Source organism: Mustela erminea, chromosome 1 (genome assembly GCF_009829155.1).
Source record: "Mustela erminea isolate mMusErm1 chromosome 1, mMusErm1.Pri, whole genome shotgun sequence".
Classification (NCBI taxonomy): domain Eukaryota; kingdom Metazoa; phylum Chordata; class Mammalia; order Carnivora; family Mustelidae; genus Mustela; species Mustela erminea.
In genome coordinates this window covers 67,639,772-67,655,161 of record NC_045614.1, presented here as the reverse complement: position 1 = coordinate 67,655,161, position 15,390 = coordinate 67,639,772, and the positions used below count along the sequence as shown (strand labels likewise).

The window sequence follows — 15,390 nt, the reverse complement described above, 5'->3', positions numbered from 1 at the left end:
AGTTTAAAGTTTTTGAAGAATTTTTTGAAGTAGCATGTATATTATTAGATCTCTTGATCAGTAAGTAGCATGGACTTTATTAACTATTAAATATTTTTTATTTTATCTGCCTCATCGTAACTGCTCCCCCCTTCTCCCCACACCCACACTAGAGATATAGGTTATTAAACTCTCTTTTGGGGAGCCAGATTAACATGAATAGTTCTTTTATTCTGTGTGACATTTTGGAGTTTAAATTTTTTTTTAAACTCTATTTATTTATTTGACAGACAGATCACAAGTAGGCAAGAGAGAGAGCGGGAAGCAGGATCCCCGCCGAGCAAGAGAGCCTGATGCACGGCTTGATCCCAGGACCCTGAGATCATGACCTGAGCTGAAGGCAGAGGCTTAACCCACTGAGCCACCCAGGCACCCCTTAAATGTTATTTTTATTTATTTTTTTAATAAAGGTTTTACATATTTTTTAAATAATTGCTACACCCACCATGGAGCTTGAACTCACAACCCTGAGATCAAGAGTTGCACACTCCACGGACTGAGCAGGCACTCCTGAGCTTAAATTTTAAAAGAATCTGCGCTTCCGTGTTTTTGTATGCTTTTAAATATTTTTAAACTCAAGACCAGTGTTGGTTCTCTTGCCTTTCAGTGATGTCTTGGCGTTGCCCATTTTTAAACAAGAAGATTCCAGCCTTCCACTGGACGGTGAGACTAAGCACCCACCCTTTCAGTATGTGATGTGCGCTGCCACCTCGCCTGCGGTAAAACTGCACGACGAGACTCTCACTTACTTGAACCAAGGTGAGTATGGCTGCATCGTGCTCTGAACGAAGGGCGGACACACAGCTTGAGCGTTTGGGCTTTACAGCCAAATTTACAAGTAGTAATTTAAAATTAGATGATTTTTCTTAAATTTGACAACTTTAGTTAACAAAAACCATAGGCATTTATTGTTAGCCAGCAGAGTTATAGTTCATGGAACCTGATATGCACAAAGAGGGCCCATGCAATAAGATTTTTTACAGGGTTTTTCAGGCGAAATCCAAAGGAGAAGCAAGTAGGAAAGGATGTCAGTTATTTTTAGGAATGCTGGTTTCAATATGGAACTTGAGAATGAATCAAGGAACCTGGGTCTCAGGCCTGAAGCAGGTTTGTGCTGAAAATAGAGAAGCTGCACCAAGATGGAGTCTGTGGCTAAAATAAGCCATGTCCGGGGCGCCTGGGTGGCTCAGTGGGTTAAGCCACTGCCTTCGGCTCAGGTCATGATCTCAGGGTCCTGGGATCGAGTCCTGCATCGGGCTCTCTGCTCAGCAGGGAGCCTTCTTCCTCCTCTCTCTCTCTGCCTGCCTCTCTGCCTACTTGTGATCTCTCTCTGTCAAATAAATAAATAAAATCTTAAAAAAAACAAAATAAAATAAGCCGTGTCCGATTTTGTCTACTCATATCTTGTTCGCACTTTATGAGAATATGAAGTTTCGCTGATAGGAAAGTGAGAGCTGGCAGAGTGGAAAATGGAGATGTGGGGGTAGAATTTACTCTTGGAAATTATAAGGTTTTTTTTTGAGGTTCTCTCAGCAGTTTGGGCATAGGCCAGTGTGACTAACCAAATTAAAAGTACTTTGTTACATAGCTTTGAATTTGTTGGATACATTGAAAGCATGTTGCACCCTTATTTTTAAATAAAGTTAGAACTTTTATTCTTCTTCTTTTTTTTTTTTTTTTTTTTAAAGATTTTATTTGTTTATTTGACAGAGAGAGAGATCACAAGTAGGCAGAGAGAGAGAGGAGGAAGCAGGCTACCCGCTGAGCAGAGAGCCCGATGCGGGGCTCGATCCCAGGACCCTGAGATCATGACCTGAGCCGAAGGCAGCGGCTTAACCCACTGAGCCACCCAGGCGCCCCAGAACTTTTATTCTTATAAAAATAGTATATCCTCTCACTGTAGAAAGATTAGGAAATATGTCAAGACATAAAGCTGGAAATTAACTGCTCTCACCAAGATAAAGTAGTTTACCTTATAGGTGTATTTTCTTATGTGTACATCTACTTTATTTTAATAAAATTGGAGTTAATATCCATTCACTTAACATATTATAATTATTTTTCTGTCATTAAATAGAATCTTTAATTCTTTGAATGTTTGGACAGAGCTCTGGGTTTTGGACTGCTATGATTAGCATTCTGAAATGTGGAAGAATAACTTTAGCTTTTCATTCGATATATAAATGCAGGATCTGTGAAGTTTTACCCCAGGTTATTCTACCATAGCACTTGTACAATACCCTAACTCTGTTGTTAACATTGTTTGGGTAGTCATTCTGTTGTTTGAGACTTACATGCCTTTTTTTTTTTTTTTAAAAAAAGAGCATGGAGGAGCGGAAGAAGTGGACTTCCCTCTGAGCAGGAAGCCCAATGTAGGACTCAAACCCAGGACCCTGGGATCATGACCTGAGCTAAAGGCAGACGTTTAACCATCAGAGCCACTTAGGCATCCCTTAAGTGTCCTATTTGGAAGGCCCTTCATTGAGCTTTTCCCTTTCTATCTGCCCCTCACTCCGCTGGAGTCTGCTTCTCTCTCTGCTCTTTATCCCACTTGTGCTCTCTCTCAAATAAAGAAAATCTTAACAACAAAAAAAGAAACTACTTTAAGTTTATATGGCAAGATTTATTTTAGATGTAAAAATAATCAGAAGAAACCATGTGGGGGCACAGTTATTCACTCTAGCTTTATTTCTAATGACTAGGAAATAACCTGTATTTCTCTTACTTGGAGAATATTTGAGTAAGAACTGTTATGTGCATATCATGGGATGAATGAGTGTACGTGCGTGCACACACACACACCCTTGTTTAAGGGAATGTGTTGGATGTGTCTGTCTTTTGGCCTGGGGAAGTATCCATAATTTATCACTGTTATTACTAAATGGAAAAAGATCTCTCGTGTTTTTAAAAATTGCAATTCCCCATCTGTAGTGATGATATATTAGATTGACATTCTCTGAGTGCTTACTATGTATTAAGCATTGTACTAAGTACTATACATGTGTTTTTTAATTCCCACAGTAACTCTAGTAGGAAAAGTTTTATTAATCCATTTTAGGGGTACTCGGCTGGCTGAGTTGTTAGAACATGTGACTTTTTTTTTTTTTTTTTTTTTTTTAAATCTTTTTCAGAGAGAGAGAGTGCATGGTGAGGGGAGAGGGAGAGAAAGAATCCTAAGCAGGCTCCACACCCCGCACAGAGCTCTATGTGGGGCTTGATCTCATCTCCCAGAGATCATGACCTGAGCCAAAATCAAGAGTTGGATGCTTAAAACAGAGCCACCCAGGCACCCCTGAGGTCCAGTATGTGACTCTTGATCTTAGGGTCATGAGTTCAAGCTTACTTTAAAAAGATCCACTTTCAGATTTAAAAACCAAGCTGAGAGCAGTTGATTAACTTGTTCAGTGTGAATTTGATCAAGCTTAGATTTGAAAAACAACTCTTAAGTATATAAATCAGTCAATTTTTACATTGAAACTACTGTCTCTGTCCAGTATTTCCAGCACCTTAGCAGGCTCTGTTGTATGCCCCTCCCAGATGATACTCCAGCTTGACTAACTAGTGTAAGTGCGGGCGATTTTCTTGCACTTGACTCTGCTCACTGCAGTATTTTTTTTTTTTTTCTTAAGATTTTATTTGTTGATTTCACAGAGAGGGAGCATGAGCGGCAGGGAGGGGCAAAGGGAGAGAGACAAACGGACTTCCCACCAAACTGGGAGCCAGACACAGGACTCAACCTCAGGGCCCCAAGACCATGACCTGAGCTAAAGGCAGATGCTCAGCCAGTTGAGCCGCCTAGGCATCCCTGCTCACTCCAGTATTAATAATGTATCTTGGCTGTAGAATATATCTTTTAATTTCTTTGTCTTTTAAGAAAAAAGTGGAAAAGTGAACTGTATATGTGCCTGGGTAGCTCAGACAGTTAAATGACTGCCTTCGGCTCAGGTCATGATCTCGGTCCTGGGATTGAGCCCTGCATTGGGCTCTCCGCTCAGCGGGGAGCCTACTTCCGGCCCTTCAACCCCCACCCTGCCTGCCTCACTGCCTATGTGTGATCACACTCTCTCTCTGTCAAATAAATAAATAAAATCTTAAAAAACAAAAACAAAAACATATGAATGGGGCATCTGGGTGGCTCAGTTGGTTAAGCGTCTGCCTTCAGCTCAGGTCATGATCCCAGGGTTCTGGGATTGAATCCCACATTGGGCTCCCTGCTCAGCAGGGAGTCTGCTTCTCCCTCTGCCCCTCCCCCCTGCTTGTGTTCTTTCTCTTGTGTGCTCTCGCTCTCTCTGTCTCAAATAAATCTTTAAGAAAAAACATGAATAATGGGGTACCTAGGTGGCTCAGTTGGTTAAGCGTCCAACTCGTGATTCTGGCTCAGGTCATGGTCTCAGGATTGTGAGATCTGGCCCCGCGTTGGGCTCCCCACTCAGGGAGGAGTCTGTTTCTCTCTCCCTCTCCCTCTGCTCCTTCTCTTGCTTGAGCACATGCGTGCGCTTGCTTTCTCTCTCTCTCTAAAATAACTAAAATTGTTATTTAAAAATTGCCATTTGGGGGAGGCCTGCGTGGCTCAGTCAGTTAAATGTCTGCCTTTGGCTCAGGTCGCGATCCCAGGGTCTGGGGTCAAGTCCTGCATCAGGCTCTCTGCTCAGGAGGGAGATTTTTTAATTTAATTTAAAGATTTTTAAATCTTTTAAAAAAAAGAAATTAAAAATGCCGTTTGAATAACTATTAAAAACACATTAAAGTATTCATAAAGGAATTATTTCATGTACCTTTTAAAAGAATTGTAAAAACTTAAATACAATACATGAGTGTCAGGTATACATATTACAGTGTGTATAGTTCTTTCACAGACTTGTCTCCTAGCATTTATCACTTGGACAAAAGGTTCTGGATGCATGATTTTTCATGGTGCCCCTGAGATTGTTTTCAATTTTTTATATATGTGTATGTTTCTAAGGAGAGGATCCATAGCTCTTTCCAGAGACAGCAAGGTTTGGCTTGGGGAGAGGTGTGGCTGAGTATCCTTCACCACATCTCTTTAAAGCTGCCGAAGCAAACAGAGGTCCAGGCTCAGCAAAGTACCTTCAGGTGATAGGACTCCCTTTTCAAAGGAAATATTCTCAGTAGTACATGTGCAGTTTTGACTTTTTCTTTTTCTTTTTTTTTTTTTTTTTTAAATAGAAACCTTTCCTGAAAAATAGTGTAAAGAGAATTTGGGTTAGGTATGGACAATAGTAATGAGACTTGATTATTTTATTTTATTATTATTTTTTTTTTTTAGATTTTATTCATTTATTTGACAGAGAGACAGAGATCACAAGCAGGCAGAGAGGCGGGCGGGGGCGGGGAACAGGCTCCCTGCCCAGCAGAGAGCCCAAGGTGATCCCAGGACCCTGAGATCAGGACCCAAGCTTGAAGGCAGAGGCTTAACCCACTGAGCCACCCAGGCGCCCCGAGACTTGATTGATTTTATCTGGAATCCAGTAAAACCCCATGAAAATTTTTTTCAGCTGGAGTGACATTGTCATGGAAAGTTCTTGTGAAGTCTTCCTGGCTGACACCATTTTAGTATTGATGATTTGACATAATTTACTGCCTGTGTTTTTAGGAATCAGATTGTCACTCATTTTTAAGGATTATGAATCCTTTTTTTTCTTTGATTTAAAGATTTCATTTGTGTATTTGACAGAGAGAAACAGTGAGAGAGGGAACACAAGCAGAGGGAGTGGGAGAGGGAGAAACAGGCTTTTCACTGAGCAGAGAGCCCAATGCGGGCTCAATCCCAGGACTCTGGGATCATGACCTGAGCTGAAGGCAGACGCCTAACGACTGAGCCACCCAGGCGCCCCTCATGAATCCATTTTCTTGAATTCAGATGAATTCTTCAGTTCCACCAAGGAAAATGACTTAACATGGCAATGTTGCCTTTTTTTTTTTAATATCAAAAAAGGACATATAAATTCTGTAAAAAGGGATTAGCCAGCACAAGTTTATTCTTTTTTAACTCACATGTGAGTTTAGCTGCATTCATTCTAGTATACGGGAGGAAAATTGGAAATAATGGGTGATTAATGAAAGCACAGTTACCTCCATTTTATGATTATATGAAAACTTCAGAAGGAGTAATTACTCCTACATTACCTAGTTGGATTATTGACCATGCCATGCTTTTTACAGATAAAGATTTAAGAGTATTCTGATTACAAATCTAGTTTTCTTAACTACCCAAGTAATTACTGGAATAGTTACTAGAAAAGTTCCAGTGTTTTCTAAGTTTTTAGTTGTCACCATTTAAAATTTAAAAAGGTTTTTTTTTTTTTTAAAAAGATTTTATTGACAGAGCAGGAGAACACAGGCAGGGTTGAGGGGCAGAGGGAGAAGCAGGACCCCCTGCTGGGCAGGGAGCCCAATGGGACACGATCCCAGGACCCCTGCTATCATGACCTGAACTGAAGGCAGTCACTTACTGAGCTACCCAGGTGCCCCAGAATTTAACGGTTTAAATAGATGATTTATATAGATGGTTCAAAAATCAAAAGGTATGAAAGGGTATACAATAAAATGTCTTTTTTGCCTGTCTCCCATTTACTGAATTCTGCTTGCCTCAGGCAGCCACTGAATTAGAACCATTTAAAAATACCTAAGAGGATTCTAATCACGTTTTATGACAGTCTTTATATAACAAAAATTTATATAGTTAATATTTTATTGAATTTATTCCAGTAGACAGTTGTTCATGTGATGGGTGAATTGTGTGCTTAAGCGGGATTATGGTTAATGTGATGGTCTTGTCACTAAAGGATGAAATGTAAAAAAGAACTTAACCTTAGCATCTCTGTGGTAAGGTGTGATAGTTGCTGTCATATGTGGCTGCCGATGAAACTCCACTGCCTGGGATATAAACACCCCTGTTGCCTGTTAGATGTCCTTAAGCACATTCTTCACATACCTTTTGGTTTCTTTTAAATGTTTTTTCACCTAGTTACAGTGAGCAGTGATTTAAAGTCTCTTGTGTCTTTTCTGCATGTGGTGGGGTGGGAGGTGGAGAGGGCCCTGGTGAGTAGGGGCTGTCTGCAATCTCTGGAACGAGGCTGCCTGTGTGGGAATTCCATGCCCTCATTTGCTAGCCTAGGCAGGTTCCTTAATTTAATTCTCTCCACATAAGGTAGTTGAGAATTAAATTGTATAATGTGTATAATGCACTTATAAGCTGGGCAGCACACAGGAAGCACATGAACTTTGCTGCTGTTACTGTCGTTTATAGCTAAGTAGCTTTTTTGTTTTTTGTTTTTTGTTTTTTTAAAGATTTTATTTATTTATTTGACAGAGATCACAAGCAGGCAGAGAGGCAGGCAGAGAGAGAGGAGGAAGCAGGCCCCCCGCTGAGCAGAGAGCCCGATGCGGGGCTCGATCCCAGGACTCTGAGATCATGACCTGAGCCGAAGGCAGCAGCTTAACCCACTGAGCCACCCAGGCGCCCCAGCTTTTTGGTTTCTGACTGTACTGGAAAACCCAACTATTTAGACCTTGGTTGCTCTGTTAGTTTCCTGTTGCTGTTGGATGAGCAGCTCTTTTAAATGGTTAGGACCTAACCTGGGACTCCATACCTGTGTAATGACTCAGGAGATCTGTCACGTATGTTGGAAACTGTGTTGTTATATTCTTTGATTTTTTTATATTATTTTTAAAAAATATTTTATTTCTTTTAAGATTTTATTTATTTATTAGAGAGTACAAGCCGGGGGGAAGGACAGAGGAGAGGGAGAAGCAGACTCCTCACTGAGCAGGGAATCTGATGTGGGGCTTGATCCCAGGACCCTGAGGTCACGACCTAAGCTGAAGTCAGACGCTTAGCCAGCTGAGCCACTCAAGTGCTCCTGTAGATTTTATTTTTAAGTAATCTCTGTACCCAACATGGGGCTTGAACTTACAACCCCAAGATCAGGAGTCACGGTCCTTTGATTGAGCCAGCCAGGTGCCCCTAGAGAAACCATTTGAAGAATAACAAGTGTATGGGGACTTTTTTTTTTTAATTACTTTTGATTTTAGAAGAATAAAAGTCTGTGGTAGTTTAATGTAGGAACAACAAATCCTGAGCTGTGTTTGTAGAAATAGATTAAACTTTATATTGAGTACAGAAATGTTCTTGTTAGATTGATTGGAAAAAATGATACAAAGACAGGAACATTGAGGTTTGTCCTTGATTTGATTTTTTTTCAGTCATGAAAATTTGAGATTTTGAGGATCATAAGATAATCCTGGTGGGATAAGTTATCCTGGGCAGGTTGCTCGGCACCTCTTCCACCACCCATCTCACTGGCTGCTTTTCTTACTGTCTATCCTAGAGAAGTATCTTGACCCTCTTCTCTTTTTTCTACATTCACTCCTCAGATGATCATGTCTTTAAGTAGCTTTACCTAACAGCTGTAACCCTGAAAAGTCCTCTGTTAATATCTCCAATTGGGATTTCTTCCTCTCAGCTCCACATTTGTAAATCAACCTGATTATCAATTTGGATGGCCAGTAGGTATCTCAGACTTAATGTAGTCAATTGCACTTATGATTTTCTCCCCTAGATCTACTCCTGGTGGTTTTCCTCATGTTGAGGACCTTCTGTGGCCAGAAGTTTGGAATAATCCTCAACTCTTCCACCCCCCCCCCCCCCACTATATATCTAATACACCAGAAAATGCTTAGTCTCTCCCTTCAGAATAATCTCCAGAGTGACAGTTTCTTTCCATCCCCACTCCTGCTATCCATGGAGTGACTGTTTGGGACTGAGGGATTTATGCTAACCTGATATGTGAAAATTGATTTCAGTGTGATTTTATTTTATTTTATTTTTATTTTTTTTTTTTTTAAGTTTTATTTATTTATTTGACAGAGAGAGTTCACAGTAGACAGAGAGGCAGGCAGAGAGAGAGAGAGGGAAGCAGGCTCCCTGCTGAGCAGAGACCCCGATGCGGGACTCGATCCCAGAATCCTGAGATCATGACCCGAGCCGAAGGCAGCAGCTCAACCCACTGAGCCACCCAGGCGCCCCAATTTCAGTGTGATTTTAATTTGCATTTCTCTGATGAAGATTGGATGTCTTTTAATATGTTCAAGAACCATTGGCATTTCTTCTTTTGTGATTGTGTTTATGTCCTTTGCTCATTTTTTTTCTTGTAGGGATGTTGGACATTTTGTGATTTTGTAGAAGTGTTTTTTTTTTTTAATTTTTAATTTTTTATAAACATATATTTTTATCCCCAGGGGTACAGGTCTGTGAATCGCCAGGTTTACACACTTCCCAGCACTCACCAAAGCACATACCCTCCCCAATGTCCATAACCCCACCCCCTTCCTGGCAACCCCCCTCCCCTCAGCAACCCTCAGTTTGTTTTGTGAGATTAAGAGTCACTTATGGTTTGTCTCCCTCCCAATCCCATCTTGTTTCATTAGCAGTTCTTTATGTATTAGTCAAATTAGCCCTTTGTGTCTAATGTGAGTTGCAGATATTCCCCCTCTTGGCATTTTTCTTTGTATTGACGAGTCAGAATCCCCTAGTCAAGAATACAGTATTTAACTTAACAGGGGTAGCCAGGTTGCTTTTCAGAAGGACTTTCATCAGTTCATATTCCTCCCACATTTTATGTGCGTATTTCTCACCCACTTGCTTTTTAATTAAACATTTTTTGTTGATCTGATAGCACAAACATTTTAAAATTTTTGTGAGGTTGAGTAATTTTAAGTGTATGATGATATAGTTTTAAAAAATGCCTATTCATATGCTTTATTTTAAAATTTCTTATTTTCTGAATTTAGATCCTTTGTTAAGTATGCTGCAAATTTAACTCTTTAAAAATGTCTCTTGCCATAATGTTAATTAGTGGTGAGCTCTCTGTTGAATGACTTAAGGACTCTTCTTTAGTAACTTACTCTATATAATGGTTTTCTCTCACCAGCTTTGAAGTGATCTGCTTGTATTTTGTGACCAAATAAATGATCTAGTATCCTTTGTATATTTTTATATAGGGTAAGCCCCATTGGAGTGTGGACTAGATCATAAAGATCCCCAAGTTCATATGGTACTAGAAACATTCCTTAATTACTATTGATTTTCTTCATGTCAAATTATACTGTCCTATTTATTACTTAATGGCAGATAATTCAGAAATCATTTTCGCAGGTTTGGAGTACATTCTTAACTTTTGGCAGCAGCTCATTTTCTTAATTATATAGTTGGTGTGTGACCACCTGTTTGTGTTTTCGTATGAACACTACCTGACCAGTGAGAGAATGTGAGTAGGGCTCATTGGTCACAAGGAAGAAGGCTCTAGGATTAAAATTTGGTCTTAGCTCACACAAAATACAGTACACATATGTTCATAGTATCACTCCTCATAATAGCCAAGAAGGAGAAACAACCTAGATGTCCATCAGCTGATGAATGGATGAACAAAATGTGGTATGTTTGTGCAGTGAAATAATATTTGCAATAGAATGTAATGCAGTACAGTTACACATTGGACTGACTGCAGGTTCTGTTCCAGAGCTCCACAATAAAGTAAGTATTGCAGGAAAGTAAGTCACATGAATTTTTTTGGGTTCTTAGTGCATATAAAAGTTACCTTGACACCATTCTGAGTCTATTGTATGCTGTAGCATTAATGTCTAAGAAAACATGTATATACCTTTTTTTAAAGGTTTAATTTATTTATTTACTTGATAGAGAGCGCAAGCAGGGGGAGTGGGAAAGGGAGAAGCAGGCTGCCTGCTGAGCAGGGAGCCCAACATGGGGCTCAGTCCCAGGACTCAAGATCATGACCTGAGCCAAAGGCAGATGCTTGACTGGCTGCCCCAGTATTTTTTTTTTTTTAAAGATTTTATTATTTATTTGACAGAGAGAGAGATCACAAGTAGGCAGAGAGGCAGGCAGGGGGGTGGGGGGAGCAGGCTCCCTGCTGAGCAGAGAGCCCGATGTGGGGCTCAGTCCCAGGACGCTGAGATCATGACCTGAGCTGAAGGCAGAGGCTTAACCAGCCACCCAGGAGCCCCCTCCCCAACATTTTTAATTTAAAAATTCTTTATTGCTTAGGCACCTGGGTGGCTTAGTTGTTAAGCATCTGCCTTTGGCTCAGGTCATGATCCCGGGGTCCTGCGATTGAGCCCTGCATTGTGTTCCCTGCCCAGTGGGAAGCCTGCTTCTCCCTCTCCCACTCCCCCTGTTTGGGTTCCCTCTTTCACTGTGTCTCTTTCTGTCAAATAAAAATTAAATTTAAAAAGATTTTTTAAAAAATTCCTTATTGCTAAAAAGTGACTTATAATGACTCTGATCATAGTTCACCATAACAACTATAATGATGAAAAAGTTCAAAATACTGTGAGAGTTACTAAATGTGATGCAGTGACACAAAGTGAGCAGATGCTGTTGGAAGAAAGGGCGCCCCAATAGACTTGTTTGATGCAGGGTTGTCACAAACCTTCAGTTATAAAAACAAACAAACAAACAAAAAAACTAATTTCTGCAAAGTGCGATATTTTAGTATATGTGCTGCCGAAGCGAGCATTGCAAAGTGCAATAAAGCAGGATGCAACAAAAGGGAGATATGCCTGTCCTAGTACCTTCTATAACATACTAAAACCTTGGAAACATTCTTCATAGAAGTCAGTTAATCACATAGGGTGTGATTCCATTTGTATCAGGCGTGTGAAGTGGGCAAATCCCTAGAGACGGAAAGTTAGATTGATGAGGGGCTTCCAGGGGCTGGGGTAGGCAAGGATGGGACGTGACTGCTGAGGGGTAGGATTTTCTTTTGGGTGATGAAAATGCTCTAAAATTGGCTTTGGTGATGGCTACACAATTCTGAATATACTAAAAACCAGTTAATTGTATACATTCTTAAGATGGTGAATTTTATGGTATGTAAGTTATATCTCAATAAAACTGATAAAAATGTGGTCGTGGATTATGAACGTATGCATAATAAAAATTTAGTGTGGGAGTATAACATGAAAATCAGTTGTAAAACTCTTGAGTCTTCTGTAATTATGCAAGGAGGAGAGGATGGTGTTGTTTGCAGGAAAGAGAAAGATCGATACGAATTTGCTTCTCCAGTTAAGAGTTGAATTTTTTTTTCTTTTGAAGATTTTATTTACTTATTAGAGTGAGAGTGAACGCATATGTGCACACACACACACACGTGTGTGGAATTGGGAAGGAGCAGAGGGAGAGGGAGAGAGAATACCACAGATCCTGCTCTGAGCACAGAGCCCCATGCAGGGCTCCATCCCACGACCCCAAGATCACGACCAGCTGAAATCAAGAGTCCATAGCTCAACCTACCAGGCTGCCCAGTCACCCCGAGAGACCACTGAATTTTTATGTTAAACAGAGTGATATTCTTTATATGGCTTGTTGGTGATACATGATTTCTTTACATTCAGTAATTTCTTTAAAATAGGTCAGTCTTATGAAATTCGGATGCTGGATAACCGGAAAATGGGAGATATGCCTGAGATCACTGGAAAATTGGTAAAGGTAAGGATGATCCATCTTAATTCCTAAAAGATACTACAATGATTGAAAAAAGTAGCAGTTTTGCTGTTAAAGTTTTGGGGTTTTGTTTGCACAAGAGTTATTTAAAAATAATTTCACTCTGAGAAGTAATGGCTGTATTGAGACTCCTAACTAACTTTTTGAGCTGTATTTTGTTTACTTATCTGTAAAACAGATGATAGCAGTTATTGGGTAAAGTAAATGTGAAAACCCTTTGAAAACTAAGGTACCATAGTTGGGGCTGTAGGAAAAAGCCTACCACCACATCAAAGACTTCTTCTTCTTCTTTTTTTTTTTTTTAAATTAACATGTAATGTATTATTTGTTTTAGGGGTATAGGTCTGTGAATCATCAGTCTTAACACAATTCACAGCTCTCACCATAGCACATACCCTCCCCATTGTCCATCACCTAACCCATCTCTCCTATCCTCTTCCACTCCAGCAACCCTAGTTTGTTTCCTGAGATTGAGTCTCTTATGGTTTGTCGCCCTCCCTGGTTTTGTCTTGTTCCATTTTTCCCTCCAGTCCCCTGTGGTCTTCTGTCATGTTTTTCATATTCCTCATATCAGTCTCATATCAGTGAGATCATATGATAAGTGTTTTTCTCTGACTTACTTCACTTTGCATAATACCCTCTAATTCCATCCACATCATGGTAAATGGCTAGGTTTTTTTGATGGCTGCATAATATTCCCCACGCGCGCGTGTGTGTATGTGTACACATCACATCTTTATAGTTCATCTGTTGACAGACGTCTAGGCTTATTCCATAGTTTGGCTGTTGTGGACATTGCTGCTATAAACATTGGGGCACACGTGCCTCCTCTGATCTACATTTGTATCTTTAGGGTAAATACACAGTAGTGCGACTGCTGGGTTGTAGGGTGACGTCAAAGACTTCTAAGTTTTTCTTTCAAAATAAAAGTATGGGGGAAATGGAAGTGTTATATGAAACTTTTAAAAACCCTTTTATTTCACCTCTTAAATTTCTCTAAGTAAAATTTGAACTCTCGAGAGTTTACTCTTATTAATGTATCTGAATAAAGACAGTCATTCCAAGTATAGGAGGCATAGCTCATCCCTTTTAGGATGTATCTTCAGAACCATCTCTGCCCTCTCCAATGTCATGCAGGGTGGGTCCTCTGGCCTCTACCTGTCACTCACCACGGTGTGTTATAGATTCTGTAGTATTACAGGGCAAGACTTTTGGAAGAAGGCAGAACTTCAGTATATCTAAGTGTTAGCAAGAGAGAAGCAGGCAAGAGTTCCTTGATACTTCCATCTTCCCACAGAGAGGCATATAGGGGCCTGGGCACTGCTGGGCCCTCACTCTAGAGAGGCATTCCCCTGGGAAGACTGCCCTCTGTGGATCTGCCTTTTTAGAGGACGAGTGCAGGAAAGGCAGCCTTCACAGGGGGAATGGATACTAACATAAAGGTGAACAAATTTGGCGTGTTTTAGTGTTCCTCTGTTTAACGTGTTTAGCGTTACTCTGACTCCTGGAGGCAGGAAGCCCCCAATCCTATGAGCAGTTGAGGGAAGGGTGGGGGGTTCCTCACCAGTCAGTGTCTTGCCAATTGGACTGAGCTCCCAGACGTCTTCTGATTCCCGGGGCTCCCATCTTACCCGGAACAGAGGAAGAGAGGTTATTTGCCATTTGTACTCTGAGACTATCGTGTCTACGCTCAATTAGGGGATTTGGTCTCTGGAGGGTAACTCAGATGGTCTTATTTTTTTTTTTGTTCCTTCCTGTGGGCATTCTGGCCATAGTGCATGCTGACTGGGCTCACCATTTTAAAAAGCCATCATGGTTCAGAGTGAACAAGCCCTACGTGGGTTGGCTGTTCTCTTTTGGGCTTTCATGACAAATAGTGATGGTCTGGTGCAGGAGCCAGACTTAATAGCTCTCATTTTCCAGTGTGCAGGAAGCTTTGAATGTCCGAGATTCTCTCAGGATGTTTTGGTCCCAAGCTGGTTTATTTTCAGGCCATTGGGTGCCCTGGCTCACCTTCAGCAGATCTGCCAATTGTCTCACACCCAGTTAAAATCCAACCAATGATACATATTTTAAGGGAAGATGTGGGTAAACTCTTCTCTCCCAATGAAAGTTAAGTTTGGTGACTGTGAGATGCTGGTTTTTTTTTTTTTTTTTAATCAGTATAGAAGAGTAGAAAAATTGTTTAAATTATAGATTTGTCTATAAAATTGAGTAAGGCATTATCATGTGCCCTGTATTGAGAACCTTAAAACTGGATCCAAAAATGTTAGAACACTACTAAAAAACTACTTATATGATAAAATTGAAACATATGCAGAAGTAGAATGGTATGTTTATCCACATGTGTTTATCATGCGGTGGTTTCTGATAAACTTTACATGTGTATCGTGGATGCTAGGGATAAGGTCTCCTACCAGCTGCCACAACTGTCAGCAGTTTGCTAGTGTTGTTTTATCTGTTCTGCCTTGTGCTTGCTTTTTTCTTTTTTCTTTTTCTTACTTTTTTTTTTTTGGCTGGACTGTAGAATTTACTGAATTTTAATTTTTCCCTTTAAATTTTTTTTTAAAGATTTTAGTTATTTATTTGACAGACACAGCGAGAGAGGAAACACAAGCAGAGAGAGTAGGAGAGGGAGAAGCAGGCTTACCGCTGAGCAGGGAGCCTGATGAGGGGCCCGATCCCAGCAGAGTCAAAGGCAGATGCTTAATAACTGAGCCACCCAGGTGCCCTTATAACAGTAATTTTAACTAAGTTCATTGTTCATAGCTATTCAGCATTCTGAGGAAAATAAAACATACTTTGGC

At 40.4% G+C, this 15,390-nt stretch overlaps 1 protein-coding gene across 3 annotated transcripts in view; it reads left to right on the top strand.

The window, feature by feature from the left end:
* UBP1 (upstream binding protein 1) overlaps positions 1–15,390 on the top strand; it is a 57,119-nt gene that overhangs the window by 15,457 nt on the left and 26,272 nt on the right. For 2 of the 3 annotated variants that reach the window (XM_032302873.1, XM_032302793.1), the window contains exons 2-3: positions 647–798; positions 12,492–12,568. In XM_032302873.1, the coding sequence (XP_032158764.1) occupies positions 647–798; positions 12,492–12,568 (229 nt within the window). Of the gene's footprint in view, positions 1–646; positions 799–12,491; positions 12,569–15,390 lie in introns of those variants that run through there. The other variant, XM_032302950.1, reaches the window with a different exon arrangement.